The sequence below is a fragment of the Danio rerio genome, chromosome 7 (assembly GCF_052040795.2).
Source record: "Danio rerio strain M-AB ecotype USA chromosome 7, GRCz13ab, whole genome shotgun sequence".
Classification (NCBI taxonomy): Eukaryota; Metazoa; Chordata; class Actinopteri; order Cypriniformes; family Danionidae; genus Danio; species Danio rerio.
In genome coordinates, this window is record NC_141027.1 from 69,008,775 (window position 1) to 69,027,767 (window position 18,993).

General features: G+C 34.0%; 1 protein-coding gene across 1 annotated transcript in view; it reads left to right on the forward strand.

Annotated features, from left to right (window-relative positions):
* Positions 1–908: 908 nt before the first annotated feature.
* The window catches only part of trip4 (thyroid hormone receptor interactor 4), a 149,063-nt gene continuing 130,978 nt past the window's right edge, over positions 909–18,993 (forward strand). Inside the window, 11 exon segments of the mRNA NM_001077575.2 lie at positions 909–1,053; positions 2,223–2,398; positions 4,817–4,944; positions 5,027–5,245; positions 6,745–6,823; positions 6,908–7,013; positions 8,201–8,416; positions 11,274–11,400; positions 11,496–11,680; positions 16,146–16,270; positions 16,373–16,464. Of these exon segments, the coding sequence (NP_001071043.2) occupies positions 974–1,053; positions 2,223–2,398; positions 4,817–4,944; positions 5,027–5,245; positions 6,745–6,823; positions 6,908–7,013; positions 8,201–8,416; positions 11,274–11,400; positions 11,496–11,680; positions 16,146–16,270; positions 16,373–16,464 (1,533 nt within the window). The 5' untranslated portion in view covers positions 909–973.

Here is an 18,993-nt window from a genome sequence, read left to right on the forward strand (position 1 = left end):
TAACCAAACAAAATAATAGTTGAATTTTCTGTGTAATGTTGGGAACTTTTTACAGTATATGAAAAAAAAATTAATAGGAAATAAAAATAAATTTTGTTGCTAACAAAATTTTGTTGCAAATAAATGCATTGTATAATCATGAATAATAATGCAAATAAATAAATGTGTTTATCTAATAGATATTTAAATAAACATGCTGTGTCCTTTTCTCCACTAACTGTAAAACATATAACTTTGAAAAACTCAAATAATATAGCCTTTGCTGGAGCTGGAATATCTAATGTATTTTAGGAGTAGATAATTTTCAGGCTTAGATAAAGTGATGACGTTGTTTTATTTTGCTTTCAGAAAAATCTTATTTGAGATTTATAAAGTCATGCTTTTAAAACACTCCAATATGTTAGGTGGCGATGATCACCTTACGATGTACTGTAAAGCAGGTCGCACACCAGAAGCGCCGCTCGGCGCCGCGACACGGCGCGTACATGACAATTTAAAGTATACCTTAAACTGTCATGTACGCGCCGTGTCGCGGCGCCGAGCGGCGCTTCTGGTGTGCGACCTGCTTCACACACCAGACGCGCACATTCAAATGATATTTAACATGAAACTAATCAGATGGCGCTCTGTGGCGCGGCTGAAAAATGAACTGCGTCCTGAGCCGTCGCCGGGCGCCGCCGACAGCCGCCGACTTGCGGCGCCGGTGTGTGTATCCTGATAGAAACCTATGTTTAGAATTCTAAAATACATGGCGCTGCGTGGCGCTGCGCGGCGCGCCGCCGAGCGGCGCTTCTGGTGTGCGACCTGCTTAACTCGCCATTCCACTAGAGGAAGAAGAAGCAAAAGATCTCAAATGGGGCTTTTATTTTAAAAATCGTCTCCCGGAAGCAATTTCAACCGGGGAAGTTAGATGCCGACAGCCTTGTGTTGAAATAGAGAATCAGCAGTGTATCACAGTTGTATTGACTTCATCATGAGCGATTCTTTGCTTCGCTGGACTGTTGATAAGTTAAAGCATGGGTTTGGATTGGATGCAAGCGATGACATTGTACAGTAAGTACATTAAGAGATGCTAAATACCCCAGAGTCTACACACTGTCACTGCTGTCATATAGAAATGCTGTAAAATATACATTAACTTTACCTGAAAACTAAGATTAAAATTGATAAATAATTTAAAGGCATTCATCTAAAACAAAGGTCCTTCATTAATAAAGCAAATTCTCTTTTAATGCGCTGTTTTGATGCGCTGCAAAGACCCTGTCATAGATTTTGAAATTTTATATAATATAATTTAATGTCATTCTTATATATCGATATTTATATATTATTATATCTTTATTTTATGTTGTTATGTCGGTTTGGGTTAATTTACATTCATAAAATACATTCAAATTCTTAAGTAATACAAGTTTACTGTACTAAATGTACTAATGGTACTGTAATACAATTGTATTATGGAAAGGAACCCGTAAACACCCTGATTGAGGTAAAGTTGGTTTAATATTCACACAATCATTCTTTTTTTTCTTTTCAATAAAGTTGCAACTTTGTTATAACCCCTGTGTAGTTTATTACGCTACTTTAAATATTGATTGTAAAGTTGGTTTTATATACGCTCAGTGACAACCTGTGACATGCTCCCTGTATTGTTTACCATGGTACTTTAAAAATTTGATCTGAAATCACATGCAAGTATAACTTCTGAACAACATTAGCACTTTTATTTGACTGTGAACTTACTCTGGTAGTCATTAGCTGCTAATATTATGATTTTACTACTTAAAATTAAAAAAAATTATTTTCTAAAATTATATTATTAATGAGAAAATCTGAATGTGTGAATACAAAACCAACTTTACCTTCATTGAATATTGGGTCTGAAATCACATGCAAGTATGACTTCAAAGCCACAGTAACACTATTTAATTGAATGTGAACAATGTTATACTTTGATAGTCATTTACTGCTAATAATATGATTTCAATATTTAGAATTTGCAAATAATACTTTTCTGAAATGTATTAAGTTAAAAGTCTGACTGTGTGAACATAAAACTGACTTTAGCTCAATAACTGCTACATGATTTTGACATTTTGTCCTGCAGTATCATACATATCATCACTACATTACTTTGTTTTATCACACCCATCCAATTATCTTTTTTTTAATCTTATGTAATTGTAGATTTAGTTCAGTGTAAGATATGTTTTTATTTTAAGGTACATCCTATCCATTGACAATGCCGATGAAATAGTGGAGTATGTTGGAGATCTCTTGCAAGGAACTGAGGGGAACAAGCAAGAGTTTGTGGATGAGCTGGTGCAGAGATGGCAGAGGTGTCAGACACAAACATCTGATGGTCTGGGGGGAGTCCTCAGGAAAGAGGTGGTCATGGGTAAATATGGACACATCAATGTTTTCATATACAGACAGTATATCTACAGTTTTTAAATTACAGGTTCAGATTTTAAGTTACAATATTGGTATTAGGGATGTGCATTGAGGTTTTGTAAATAATCTGTGTAAATAATCTGTGTAAATGGTAGACTTCATTTTTTTCACCATAAATAAAACCCCCAAGAAGGTGTCAACAGTTTTCACTCAGAAATGGACCCTTTTCACATTTACGGGTTTCTCAGTAGCAGAAGTCATCATAGTTCAGGGCTCAGCAAATGGGAGAGTACAACAAATATATTTTTTTTAACAATACAATTTGCTTAAATAATAAAATTAAAAATCAATGATGGTGTTATCAAGACTTTCAGATTAAGGAAAAAATAGTGTGAGACTGATAATGGCAGCCAGAAGAGAAAACAATGTTCAAATTACTGTCCTGCCCATACACTCTGCATTTCAAAGTTTTAGGAACAACAAATAATAACTTGACTTCTAGTTGATCATTTTGTATCAGAAGTGGCTTGAAAGGCAAAGGCCTCTAGATTACACTTATTTTACCAAAATACAATTTGATCATGCCTTGATTTTAAATTATTTATTTAGGACAGTAAGGGCTGACTTTGCTTAGATAAAAGTCTTGTCACGTTACATAAATAATGGACAGTATAAAATATAAAGTCATGGTGCAGTGGAAAAATAATTAATATTGTGTATGACTCCCATGAGCTTGGAGGACTGCATCCATACATCTCTGCAATGACTCAATTAACTTATTAATAAAGTCATCTGGAATGGCAAAGAAAGCATTCTTGCAAGACTCCCAGAGTTCATCAAGATTCTTTGCATTCATCTTCAATGCCTCCTCCTTTATCTTACCCCAGACATGCTCAATAATGTTTTTGTCTGGTGACTGGGCTGGCCAATCCTGGAGCACTTTGACCTTCTTTGCTTTCAGGAACTTTGATGAGGAGGCTGTAGTATTAGAAGGAATGCTACTATGCTGAGGAATTTGCCCTCTCCTGTGGTTCTTAATGAAATAGGCTGCACAATTGTCTTGATACCTCAGGCTGTTGATGTTGCTATCCACTCTGCAGATCTTTTGTTCGCCCCTATACTGAATGTAACCCCAAACCATGATTTTTCCTTCACAAAACCTGACTGATTTTTGTGAAAATCTTAAGTCCTTGTGGGTTCCCATAGGTCTTCTGCAGTATTTGTGATGATTGGGATGCAGTTCAACCGATGATTCATTGGAAAAATCTAGCTTCTGCCACTTTTCCAAATGATCAACTAGAAGTCATGTTATTATTTGTTGCTCTTACAACTGGGACCGACGACAAGACTTTTGTCAGGTGGTGTACATATAAATGTTCATAAGTTTAAAAACATTAAACATTAAAAACTTTCTAGGATTTAAGATGCTGATGACTGTTAAATGCATCATAATAGTGTTGTGAAGGGTCAATAAAAAAATGGCAAGTAATATATTGAATTAAACAGGACATTTTAAGTACAAAACTTAAATAGTATTTTCTTGTCAAATGGTCGATTTGTCTTAATCACAAAGAAATAATTTTTATAATAGTATTTTCTTTTGGTTGGACTTCTGCTGAACACTAAATAAAGTACTGTGAAGAATGAGGGTAAGCAAGTACTGTATGTCCCCCTTTAATCCCAATAGTATAGAAGTAGGTGAATGGATGAATATATATGTTTTTCTTTATGTTTCTGTTAAGATTGTTTTTTATTTATTTAATTGGACTTCGAGTGTGTAATACAAGTTTGAATTGGATTCAAAAATAATGACAGAATTGTTTGGTAAACTATCCTTTTATTCTCTACCCCAAGCCACAATTCATCTGTCATCATTTTTAGTGCAATACCAACATCTAAAAATCAGCAGTCTGTTAATAAAAGAAGTCTTTACCATTCATTTGTCATTTTCCTTTTCGGTGCACAATACAAACTAATAGATCTTTCACTATTTGGGTTTTATAGCAGTTTACAGCTGTTATATCGATTTAGAATTTTGATCTGTGAATCCTTACCAATATTATTGCAATTGTAAAAATGTGATGAGTGTGAGAATATGGTCCCAGTGTTCGCGTGGGTTTTCTTCGGGTGCTCTGGTTTCCCCCACAGTCTAAAAACATGCGGTATAGGTGGACAGGGTAAGCTAAATTCGCTGTAGTGTATGTGTGTGCATGTGAGACTGTATGGGTGTTTCCCTGTTCTGGGTTGCAACTGGAAGGGCATCCGCTGTGTAAAACATACGCTGGATAAGTTGGTTGTTCATTCCGCCATGGCGACCTCTGATGAATAAAGGTTCATAAATCACTAAGCTGATGAAAAATGAATGTATGAGAATATGATGAGAAAATATGATGAGTATCAATAAAGAAATATTCTGCTCCAGAGGAACTAGACACAGCTCCTAAAGACACCCAGAAGAAGTCCAAACGAAAGGGAAGAAACAAGCAAGAGATTGTGACCGTCTCACAGGCTGAGCCAGAACCTGTCAGAACTCCCATTGACTTAATGAAGGTACATCAGTTTCTGAAAAATCAAAAACTAAAGTCAACTTGGTAACAAAATGACACGGTGATTTGTTTGCATTTATCAATAGGCACAAGAGAGCAGCAACTCCAGCTCGGTGAAAAAGAAGAGCAAGTTTGTAAATCTGTATGCTAAAGAGGGCAAAGACAAGCTGGCTGTTCTTCTGCCTGGCCGTCAAGCCTGCGAGTGTCTGGCTCAAAAACACAGACTCATCAACAACTGTCTGAGCTGCGGACGAATCGTGTGTGAGCAGGAGGGCTCTGGCCCCTGTTTGTTCTGCGGCAGTCTGGTGAGCTCGCACTTCTTACTCATCATTAACACTGTTTGTGATATTAATAAACCATTATTTCTGCCAGGCCACTACTTTTTAGATGTTTTCACATGAGATATTGTTGTCAGAATTGTCATTTATTTTCAATTGGATATACTGTATCTGACTCTGGAGCAGAAAACTAGTTTTGTATGTGACGGCAAGTTTGTTGGAATAGCCAAACATAATAAGTATGAATCAAAATTATTATAAATGATTACAAGTTGTAAATTTCCTATCCTAAATAAATCAGCCTAATTATTGATTAGTAATATGTATTGCTAATAACTTAATTTAGACAACTTTATTGTTGTCAGTATTTAATTTCTTTTTTGAACCATAAGATTTCATATTTTTAAATAGTTTTATTTCAGCCAAATATTCTATCCTAAAGAAAACATACATCAGTGCAAAACCTATTTATTGAGCTTTCAAATTATGTATAATTCTTTATTTCCCAATATTTAGCCTTCTGACTGGTTTTTGGTCATGCATGGATTGATATGTCAATACAGAACAAAATTTTGTTGCAACATTATAAATATTTGTAATATATCAATCATAAGTTTGGGATCTACATGATTTCTTTATTTAAAGACAAAACAAAGAGATCTTAAAAAAACTAGAATGGTTTTAATGATCATTATGCTAATCAATATATGTGTGTGTATTTCTTCGCAAAACATACACTACCTGACAAAAGTCTTTTGGTCAATCCCAGTTGTAAGAGCATTGGACTCAAGATTCTCACAGAAGTCAGTCAGAAGTAAGTAAGTGTCAAATGATTAACTAGAAGATAAGTTATTATTTGTTGTTCCTTAAACTTGGATAGGCGACAAGACTTTTGTCAGGTAGTGTATTTATCTATATGGGTGGCTCAGTGGTTAGCACTGTCGCCTCACTGCAAGAAGGTCGCTGGTTAGAATCCTGGCTGAGCCAGTTAGGGATTCCAAGTGGAGTTCTCTGCTTTCTTCCCACAGTCCAAAAACATGCAGTAAACTGTCGGTGAATTATTAGCTGTAGGTGAAATTAACCATATTGTATGAGTGCATATGTGAATGTGAGAGTGTATGTGTGTTTCCCAGTACTGGGTTGAGACTGGAAGGGCATCTGCTTTGTAAAACATGTGCCAGAATAGTTGTCAGTTCATTCCGCTGTGGCGACCCCGGATGAATAAAGGACTGAGCCAAAGGAAAATGAATGAATATTTATTCATGCTTGTAGATTGCATATTATATTTTATGCATGATTCACTCCCCTACAGAGTCACCCCAATAAATCTAAAATGATTAGTTCTTTTCGAATAGAGATATTCAAGTCATCTGCTGAAATTGTAGTCACATAGCAATACTTATCTAGAATAAAAAAACATTGCAATTTTAGATTTTTCTTATATTGTGTAGCCCTGATTGAGACTGATGGACAGCTGTGAAAGTAGCCTTCATAATCAAGGTTAAACTTGTTTGCACATCATTCAGGTGTGCACCAATGAGGAGCAAGAGATATTGCAGAGGGACTCCAACAAGAGCCAAAAGCTCCGCAAAAAACTGATGGGAGGTAAGAAATTAAATGATTCCATGCACCTTAACTTGACCTTCGCAGCATTTTTGTGATCAGGGTCGTTTTTTTGTGTGGTCCCAGAGGGAACCGAGCGAGAGTATCTGCCCCACCAAGAGTCCAAGATGAAGGCTGGTCTGGAAAAAGCTGTGAAGCACAAAGACAAGCTACTGGAGTTTGACAAGAACAGGTCAGCCTTTCTAAATACAGTGTTGGTTTAACTGTCAGGATTCATCTTAATAAATACACATTAATGAGTTTAAAGCACAAACAAAAATTATTGTTAAAATTATGACCGCTACAGAATTATTAGCCCCCTATTAATAATTTCCCCAAGTTCTGTTTAACAGAAAAAAAAATCAACACATTTTTAAACATTATAGTTTTATAATAAATGATTTCTTTTATCTTTGCCATGATGACAGTACATACTATTTTACAAATTTTTGGTGCAACATGCTTTTATCAAATTAAAAAAATAGCATTTTTATTTAACTTAAACTCAAATCATCTACAGTATGTATTTTATGTGTCACACATTTTAAAGTCTCTTAGTTTTATTTGAAGTTATCCTAAATGATATAAAAAAGGCCATTTTAAACATATTTCAAGAGTTACATATTCAGTTGATTGAGACTGATTTCAGAACTTATTTTAGGACAGTTATTGCTCACTGAGCTAAGCAACAAACTGCATATTTGCTAGTTAAGCTGCCAACACCCAAACCATGGGTGCTTTTGCAAGGTGGTAATCTCAAAACCCAAAATATTACTTGAAAATCTTCAAGATTAAACTTTAACAAGTATTTCTACTAAATTTAAACACCTAATATTACTGTTATTCTCAACATTTCTTTCTCTTTATTAAATTAATGTAAAGCTTGCTGAGAACTACAAATTCCCTAACCAGGTAGTTGGACCAACAAAATTCCTTCATGTTGTCTCAACACAAACGCTAAAGTTAACTTGATGGTTTACAAATTTATGTGGACTGAACATAAAAGAAGTAAATTGGCCAAAGAAATTGTGAGAATTGTGTTGTTTTAGCTTATTTTAACAGATAGTTTGAACAAACAGCAGAAATATTTTTTTGAATGTATAATGATCGTTTGTTCTGTAGACAATCAAAAAGAAATGCTTAAAAGGGCTAATAATATTATAAAAATTATTAACTTATTATTACTTAACCTTAAAATGTTTTTAAAAAATGAGTTTATTCTAGCAGAAATAAAACAAATAAGACTTTTTTGAGAAGAAAAAAATATTATAGGAAATACTGTGAAAATTTCCTTGCTCTGTTGAGAACTATTTGATATTGAGACTTCACAGGAGGGCTAATCATTTTGCCTCTAACTGTAGATCTTCCTCTTTCTTTTAGTGTTAAGAGAACACAAGTCTTGGATGATGAATCCGATTATTTTGCTACGGATTCCAACCAGTGGCTTTCTCCAGGAGAGCGGGAGGCATTACGGAAGCGAGAGGAAGAACTCCGAGAGCTTCGACATGCTTCCCGCAAAGACCGCAAAATCACGCTAGACTTTGCAGGTAGACGAGTGCTGGACGAAGGCGAGAATTTGTCGCCATACTATCAAAAGTAAGAACCCATTTCTGTAAATATTTGTTTCAGTTATTTTGATTTCTAATGCATGGTGGCACGGTGACTCAGTGGTTAGCACTGTCGCCTCACAGCAAGAAGGTCGCTGTTGACTTTTCTGTGTGGAGTTTGCATGTTCTCCCCGTGTTCTTGTGGGTTTCCTTTGGGTGCTCCGGTTTCCCCCACAGTCCACAGACATGCGCTATAGGTGAATTGAATAAACTAAATTAAAATAAGTGAATCTGAGTGTATGAGGTGTTTCTTAGTACTGGGTTGCTGCTGGAAGGGCATCCACTGCGTAAAACATATGCCGCAATAGTTGGTTCATTCCGCTGTAGTGACCCCTGATAAATAAGGGACTAAACTAAAGGAAAATGAATGAATGAATGAATTGAATTGAATTGAATGATTTCTGATGGATGCCATGGCCAATTCACACTGCACCGACAGATGATGCAGATGATCAATGATGAACTCCATTATTATTACCTTTTCAAACTGTGCTATGCATGAAGTCACATTTCATTTATCACATTTGGGTAAATGTAAATTCAGCGGGTTGATGTCCCTGAGAGTATGCAGAATCAAACATTTTAATGGTGAAGAAGCTGTGGGTCTAATCTTTCAGATAAATAGTAATAAAAGCATTGCTATAGATGACAGTCATTATTAGATGATAGTATAGTTTGGAGTGTTGTGTCGAAGGCCCTTTCCACACTGAATACAGGTATTTTCAGAACCATAATCTACATGGTTTGTTGTTCATCGGCACAATAATGCAGCTTCAGGTGACAAGAAACTGCACAAACAGTGTTGATGCATGGCTAGTAAAACTTTGGACTTTTTTCCTTATGGCAATAGCGTGCTTGCTATTTGCTTATTTTACAGGCTTATAATAGGCCAATATGGCTTTATTCTTAAGGTTATTTTACCACTTATTGTGGTTTTTTTTTTTGCAATTTTTTGCCTTTAATTTGATAGGACAGTAATTAGACAGAAACAAAGTTGGATAAAGAGAGGTGGGGTTTGGGGGATAGGGAAAGGCTCGAGAGCTGGGATCCAACTTTGGACATACGAAGCTCGGTAATGCTAAATGTCGACCTACTGCCCACGAGGCTATTTTTTTTGCACCAGCATTTTTTTTGACAGTACATCATTGTACATTTTTACAATTTTGTGTGGACGGGTATTTTTATTTTTATTTCTTTAAACAAATGAGGGAAAAACTCTATTCTACTCTTCTCTAAATATTTATAAAAACTCTACATTAATAAACATTAGTAAGCAGTTTATAACTATAGCTACAAATGCTGTAATCTTGACTTACAACAACATTTATAATAAAGTTAAAGTCCACTATTTAATAATTTGGCAAATAACTTGAATTCTGATATCCATGTGAACACAGTCACTGTCTTTCTCCCGTGTCTGTGTGTCTGTGTGTCTGTGTGTCTGTGTGTCTGTGTGTCTGTGTGTCTGTGTGTGTGTGTGTGTGTGTGTGTGTTTGTTTGTTTGTTTGTTTGTTTGTTTGTTTGTTTTGCCTCTGTGAAAATCAGCGCTTGCCCAAACCGACACTCCCATTTTTATGCAAGTTTGTACAGACCTTGCCTTTTTCCCCCTTCTCCTACACTCCCCCTAAACACAGCTGGATACGCCCACTTTCCTGACTCTTTCCATTCATACAAAAACGATTTACAGAAGTAAGGGTGCTTAGACAATATTTATAAATAGGCATGACACTTAAGATTTTATAACAGCAATGCATTAGGTTGAATAGTAGTAATACTCAATCAATTTGGACCAAAAGCCAACAGATATATATATTTTTTAACTTATTATTAAATTGCCTCCATGATAAATATACTTTTCACAATGTTAAAGTTGTAAAAAGTGTATAAGTGTATAAAACTAGTGTATAAAGCTAGAGTTTTCTTGTTTTGACACATTAAAGTATGTCGCTAAAAAATAATTACATTAGATTTTTTTTGTGGCAAGCAAAAAAAAATCCATTGGCCCAACCAGGCCAATTATAGAAAATCCTTAGTGTTTAGCTCTGTATGAGTCTAAAATTTCATTCACAATGGTCTTAAAAGGGTCTTAAAGTCTTTTAACTTGATGAAACCTGCAAAAACCCTAATTATGTACAATAATTAAGACATAAAATGAGAAAGTAAAATATAATCAACAAAAATGCAAATGAAAAAGCTTGTTTATTGACTTACTTAGTCCTATCACTTTAAAATAACAACCACTGATACATGTCTCTATATTTAGGCTAATAATCTGTTTTATTTATTTATTTATTTATTTATTTATTTATTTATTTATTTATTTATTTATTTATTTATTTATTTATTTATTTATTTGTGTGTTTGTTTGTTTGTTTGTTTGCTTGTTTGTTTGTGTATGTATGTTTGTACTTTCATTTAAGTTGCCTCTAATTTCTTTAGTTTAAATATCCAAAATGAACCATCATTGCACTTAACATGTTTACAATGATAATAGAGCTTGTTAAGTTTTAATTATCAATGAAATAATTATAATGTTTTATTTTGTTATTTTATCTTCATTTACAATTAGCAGGGTATTTATAGCCACTGTATATCTCTGTCTGTTCGCATCTCGTCTCTTTGTACCCCATGGCGGTGTAGTCGGAAACTGCTGTTCCACCTAAAAACATGTTTTTAATCCTGTAGTCATGCTGCAGCGCCACATACACCGCGGTAATGGTCAATTTGAAGTGTCGCCCACTGTTGCTGTTTAAATTAATTAAATATGACTTGAAGGTGTTAATTAAAATGCACAATCTGTGTAGCATGACAATAACTTTGTGTATGTGTGTGTGTGTGTATTAAAGGTTTGACGAGACTGTCAAGGCCATCAACACTGGTTCTTTTGGCCAGAAGGCAAAACATTCAGCTCCTGCTGATCGACAGCACTTCAGAGAGCTCGTCAACCCCAATATTCTACAGTCTGCACCAGAGGTACATGCAAACTCTCAAGTGCATGTAAGATCAGTGCCATTCATATTCGAGAAGTGTTTATGTCTATTGATTCATGTGTGTTTGTGCTGTGTCAGTGGGTTGACGTGGCCAGTAGCAATCCCTCCCGTAAGTCTTCATCAAAGGCAGCGAGCGGTAAAGAGACAAGTGAGCGCAGCCGACTCAGACTGCAGGACAAAGAGCTGCAGGAGATTGCAGACGGCGGCTGGTGTCTCAGCATGCATCAGCCATGGGCTTCACTGCTTGTTAAAGGCATAAAAAGGTACAGTTCACTTGAAGACCCTGTGAGGACTCATAAATGTCCTCTTTATAGGTCTGTCACAATAATCAGTATATCGACATATCACACAACACATGGACATGTTCTCATGTCATCATTTTTTGTAATGCAATATATATCGCCTATACATAACCAATTCCAGCCACATTTTAGCTGATTGCGCAGCCTCTCTATCTCCGTATAGTTCCGTATCAGAATGGTTAGGGTTTCACTAGTTCTTTTTGCCTCAGTTATTTTATTTATTTATTTATTTTTTAGAATATAAGTTTTCACATTCTGATTCCAATGCCAAATTATTAAACTGTTAAAATTACTACAATTTGTATATTCTCACGAATAAAATATGTGTTTTTTGGAAGAGTGTACTTGCATTATAATGCTATTATAGTGCTAAAATGGTCTTAAAATTACAATAATATTTTTTTGACCACAATAAGCTTTATATATTTATATCATATATACAGTTGAAGTCAGAATTATTAGCCCCCCTGTATATTTATTTTTTCCTAATTTCTGTTTAACAAAAGAAGATTTTTTTTCAACACATTTCTAAACATAATAGTTTTAATAACTCATTTCTAATAACTGATTTATTTCATCTTTGCCATAATGACAGTAAATAATATTTGACAAGATCTTTTTCACTTCTGTACAGCATAAAGTTACATTTATAGGCTTAACTAGGTTAATTAGCTTAATTAGGTTAAACTAGGCAGGTTAGGGTAATTAGGCAAGTTATTGTATAATGATGGTTTGTTCTGTAGATTAGCGAGAAAAAAATAAAGCTTAAAGAGGCTAATAATTTTGTCCCTAAAATGGTTTTTAAACAATTAAAAACAGTTTTTATTATAGCCGAAATAAAACAAATAAGACTCTCACCAGAAGAAAAAGTATTGTCAGACATACTGTGAAAATTTCCTTACTCTGTTAATCCAAATTTTGGCAAATTTTTAAAAAAAGAAAAAAAAAATCAAAGAGAGGCTAATAATTATGACTTCAACTGTATATCATACTACAAAAATAGTTATTGTGGCAGGCCTACATCACTTTACACTTATAATAGCAATATAAACAGTTGTTGACCATTGTGACTTTTCACAAATTGTGTTAAAATGGATCAAATACGTCAAAGGTATAAAACAACACACAAAACATACAACATTATAGGGTTGTTGCGATACCATTAATTAATCTAACTATACTATACCAGCTGAAGTATCATAATACCAAGTAGTATTGCGATACTGTAATTCATAACTCAAATTATGAAGAAAATTGTCAGAAATACTATGTTTTATGTTATAATAGGCCTACTTGAATGTAATTAAAAATTCCCTCAAGGCCAAAAATTATTAATTGCACCCCACTTTACCACTTTAGTCTCCAGGTAACAATCCAAACGTAATTCAAAACTTCACTTTGTGAGTTGTTCTTTTAAAGAGATTGTCGCGGTCGCTAATAAATCATATTAACAGGAACAGAACTGAACCGATTCAGATGTGCGCTCGAACTGAAGCATTAGAAAATGTGCAATAGGCTACCATAAAAGGCGCAAATTCTACACAGTTTTACAACCATAAAGGGCTCCACAGACTATTCATATAATATGATCTATTGCTGCACAAACGTGAGCATTTTAGTGACTTTTCCACATGCAAGATTATCTATCGATAAACCATTAATGACGATACCACCATTTACAGTCTCACCACCAGTATAGTGTAGCCATAGTATTGCGATAATACCATAGCACCAGTAAACCATGCAACTCTGCAACATGAAACAGAAAACAGCAAGCTCAGATAACTATCAAAAGCCTTTTCTAAAAGGTGAACTTGGACGCAAAATTATTAAAGATTATTTTAATAGAGAGAGGTAGACCGTTCCACAATTTGGGGCCCACAATGGAAAAGGTCTGCCTTTTTCTTTAACTTTGATCTTGGAACTTTTAACTGTAATTTCTGACTTGATGACCTTAAACATCTAGCAGATAACAGTCATAAGTTCAGATAGATAAGAAGGTGCCAGACCATTTAAAACCTTAAAAACAAAGAGAACTTTATTCTAAGCAACAGCGTTTTGGACCACTTGTAAACGATTTATATAGGATTGACCAGTACCTATAAAATTGAGTCACAATAGTCACAACGTGAAGATATAAATGCATGTATTACTCTCTCGAATTCAGCAGGGGTTAAAAAACCTTTGACCAGTAATGCTGTCATGTTCACCAGCGATCAAACCACCAGAGGTCGCTGGTAAACACTCACATCCACATGAACTACAAATCTGCTGAAAAATAGACTACAAGAACCAGTCATGCTCCACACACACCACTGGTTCCAGATCCTGGCTGATTGCATACACACAGCTGATGCTGTTCATGTACTGATTACACAAACACATATATACAGCTCACTTTGAAACCTTCATGGCTGAGTCTTGTTCATCTGTATAGTGACATTACAACGCGTTTCCTTGTCTTGTTTTCCTGTGTTTTGACCTTAGCCTCGTTAGCCTTGTTTTTGTCTTAGTCTGCCGCCTGCCTTGCGACCTCTAGCCTGTTATTGGACTACGATTCTGGACTGCCTCTACACATCTGTTTGCACTTGTGTTGACCATTGCTTGCCTGACTCTAAACCTGCACGTGAATCCTACTTCAGTTGTCTCTGTCACTCCCCGTGTTACAAATGTAAACTGAAAAACCATGAGTTTACAACAGCATTAACCTGCTTATCAAATAGCAGGGCAGAGTCACTCCCTGCTCATTGAGGAGGACCCAAAATTATAATCATCACCTGCAGCAGCAATTATATATTTCTGATATTAGTTACTCGCCCTCATGTCGTTCCATTCCACCTTCATTCATCTTTCATTCATCTGTAATCATACGAAGCTCCAACGACACATTAGTGTGCTAAAAAGAAACTGTAAAAACAACTTTAGGATTAGGATTAGTATGTGTTTATTATAAACATAATCTGAAATATCTTCATTTGTGTTCTGAAGACGAATTAAGTTCTTAAGTAATTAACAGCAGAATTAACATTTTTGGCTGAATTAATCCTTTAAAATTGCACAATAGCAAATAAATTATAGATTTCAGAATCAGTTTTATTGCCAAGTATACTTCACACACACACAAGGAATTTGTTTTGGCTACAGAAGCTTTCAGTGTACATAAAGTGATAAGTGACAACACAAAATAAATATGAAAAAAGATGATTAAACAGAGATGCCAGTAGTCTCTTTGCATTAGGCATATACAATTACACCACTGTGTTAGGATGATTTCCTGTGTCATGTGATCAAGTGCTAAATTTAAATCTGTTTATGCAGAAAGGAAAGTTAAATGCTTGTTTATAATGTTTGTAAACATTTAGATTCATTCAGATGTTCTGACAGTCTGTTTTACATAATTTTTGAATGAGTTTGTGAAGCAATAAATGACTTGTGAGGCAACATAAACACTAGCATTTTTCTCCCAACACTTAATCGCTGTTGTAGTGCAAATTGCAGTCATTTGAAAAATGTGTTTTTTGAAAATATAAATTAATTAAAGTGCAAAACAGATTCAAATTTAAATTCACCAGTAACTGGATGTGGCACTGATGTGTTAACTCTTGTGTGCTGTTGAGGATGTTTTCATCCACTCGGGGGCGATGTAGAGTCTTAATTTGACCACAGCTTTATCTGTTTCAGTAAATGGAATTGTTTTGGGTGACAAATCCTATTTTGAAAAGTATTTTGGGAAAATGCTTTGGAACTTTTCAAAAACTCAACAATACACTAAAATTTTCTACCTTCGTTATTTGCGTGGCTGTTTTTGCCTCATTGACTTCCATTATATACATTATACTTACCTTGTATGAAAAAATTAAAAACAATAAGCACCTCAGCTCTCAGAACATAGTAAACATAGTATTTATGCAGGCACACTATAATTAGCTGTATTTCTCCATAGAACTCCATATTAAAGCAAGAAACAGTTGTGCACAGCCTATCTAAAAGATTAGTGGTGCCAATTGATCATCAACAGTAAAAATGTGACATTTCTTCTTTTTTTTCCTAACAGGAAAAACCACCAACAATAAAGAATGCATGACTATTTGTTGTCATGGTTTTGGAATAAAAATAATGTGGTTCTAATGATAGTCAATGTGGCAAAAACAGCAACTAACATAATATGAGGGTAGTCAATTTGAACAATACAGTACAGTTAATGTAATATAAAGGTTACAGGCGAAGGAACAGAAAACAAAATGCATAATATTATGAAGAGAATAGCTTTTTCTTAAACCATTTAAAGTAATCCATTAACTTCATAACTTCTGCCAAGTTTATTGCCCTTTTACAGATCATTTTAATTGTTTATATAGTGTGTGAGTGTGTATATATAACAGCACTCATCTGAATGTGTTTTTCTCCATTTCTTGTGTTTGTGCAGGGTGGAGGGCAGAACATGGTATACATCCCATAGGGGGCGCCTGTGGATTGCAGCAGCAGCTAACAGACCCACTCCTCAAGAAATTGCAGAGGTAGAGGCCATGTACCGCCACCTTTACAAGCATGGTATGTTTACTAATATACTAAACCTGTTAAACCTAAATAATCCCTTCATGCACATCTGTATACTTTAGCAACTTCACCTAAATTAGTTATTTTGTTCTTCAGAGCCCCAGTTTCCTGCAGAGTATCCCACTGGCTGTTTGCTGGGCTGCGTGAATGTCTCCGATTGTCTTTCTCAGGAGCAATTCAGAGAACAGGTCAGTAACATTTGCTACTCGCCCATACAAATATTCATTTTTCACTTAAAGTCAGTGTCAAATCAAAATTTAATATGTTATTTTGCTGATCTTCAATTAAAGTCTGACCAATTGTTTTAACTCAACTGAGGAGTTACATAGCAGCTTCATATTAATATCCTCTCATCCATAAGTGTGCTATGAGTGAATACTGTGCAACAGAAAGCCCCACACCCTAATCAGTTTTTAGTTGGAAGTACATCAGCATACAGAAATACAAGTCTCAGCCAGTCCCGGTTTATGTAGATTTCAAACCTTTACTTTTCTCTGAGGTTGCTTTTGTAATCATGCATGAAATCTTGTGCTTGAAACAATAATACCACATAGTGATGTGATTGTGTACTGAAGAATTCTGACTATTGTAATCCTCAAATCCTCATTGCCAATAATGCCATTTTAGCCGTTGGTCATGCATTTATTTACTTTTTGATTGTATCTTAACAACTCTTTGCTGTTTGTGTTTTATATAAAATTATATTATTTGCACAAAAATGCTTGACCAGTCGATCTATGTGTCAACTATTTTTTTATTTTTTATAAATATCTTATGATAAAAGTATTTATTTTTAGGATCTCACTGAGTAAACTTGGTTTTGTGACCTATGCCACAATGTGAAATGGTGACAATATCAATATCTCTTTGTTGTTGTACTTCATGGTCTTCAGGGTGCCGTTAAATAATATAACATACATTGTCTATATATGATCTATCTATCTATCTATCTATCTATCTATCTATCTATCTATCTATCTATCTATCTATCTATCTATCTATCTATCTATCTATCTATCTATCTATCTATCTATCTATCTATCTATCTATCTATCTATCTATCTATCTATCGAAGTTGTAATTATTAGCCCCCCTTTGAATTTTTTTTTTTCTTTTTAAACATTTGCCAAATGATGTTTAACAGAGCAAGGACATTTTCACTGTATGTCTGATAATATCTTTTCTTCTGGAGAAAGTATATTTTATTTGTTTTATTTCGGCTAGAATAAAAAAACAAGTATTTAATTTTTTAAAAACATTTTAAGGTCAAAATTATTAGCCCCTTGGCTATTTTTTCCCGGTAGTCTACAGAACAAACCATTATTTTAAAATAACCTACTTAATTACCCTAACCTGTCTAGTTACCCTAATTAACCTAGTTAAGACTTTAAATGTCACTTTAAGCTGTATAATAGTGTCTTGAAAAATATCTAGTAAAATATAATTTATTTATCATCATGGCAAAGATAAAATAAATCAGTTATTAGTGATAAGTTATTAAAACTATTATGTTTATAAACGTGTTGAAAAAATATTCTCTCTGTCAAACAGAAATTGGGGGGAAAAAATCAGGCGACTAATAATTCTGACTTCAACTGTATATGTGAATATACATGTTTTATTTATGAGTAAATGCACAGACACAAATAAACACTAATATTTACATTTATTTATACTTGTATCTAATTTGTATTATATATATAATATATATAATATATATATATTATATATATATATATATATATATATATATATATATATATATATATATATATATATATATATAGTAGTGCTGTAACACGATTAATCGCATTCAAAGTAAAAGTTCAAATTTACAAAATTTATTTGTACGTACTGTATAAATTTTTGTGTTTATAAATATATGCTTGAGCAGATTATAGAAAATAAATATTATGTAACAGTAAACCTTTATCTTGGACATGATTAATTAATTAATTCAGTTTCTTTTTGGCTTAGTCCCTTTATTAATCTGGGGTTGCCACAGTGGAATGAACCGCCAACTTATCCAGCATATGTTTTATGCAGTGGATGCCATTCCAGCTGTAACCCATCACTGGGTCCATACACACTCATTCACACTAATTATATATATTATTTATATATAAAAACAAACAATATAGTCATGCATACATTTATATATACAAAAATATACACAGTACACACAAATATATTTTGCAAATATGAACATTTATTTAAAAAAGAAGATATAATAATAATAATAATAATAATAATAATAACATCTAGTCTTTTTAGTAGAACACTGCTAAAACTTATTGACCATGCCAAGAAAACTAAATAAAAGTCAAATAAGTTAAATAATATAATAAAGATGTAATGTCAAAATCAAAGCCTGTGTCATTACACTGAATAACAATTACTCCACCCACGCTTTAACACATGCATTTCACTGCAGTTTCACACTACTCCGATAAGGGCTCAAAACACTTTTACATCCATAATGCATGATTTGTAAACAAGTGCAGTTTATTGAGTGAGCAAATGTGTGTGTGTGTGTTTGTTTTAGCTCATTCTTGTTTAGATTATTTAGATTTAGGGGAGAGTTTAGTATATTTTTTAAATGCTATTAATCTTTTAGCACCATTCATTCAGTGGACGTTTCATTTCTAAACTACCATGATATGTACTACAAACCACCAAATGAAAGGATAAATAAAAATGAAATTACATATTTCCAG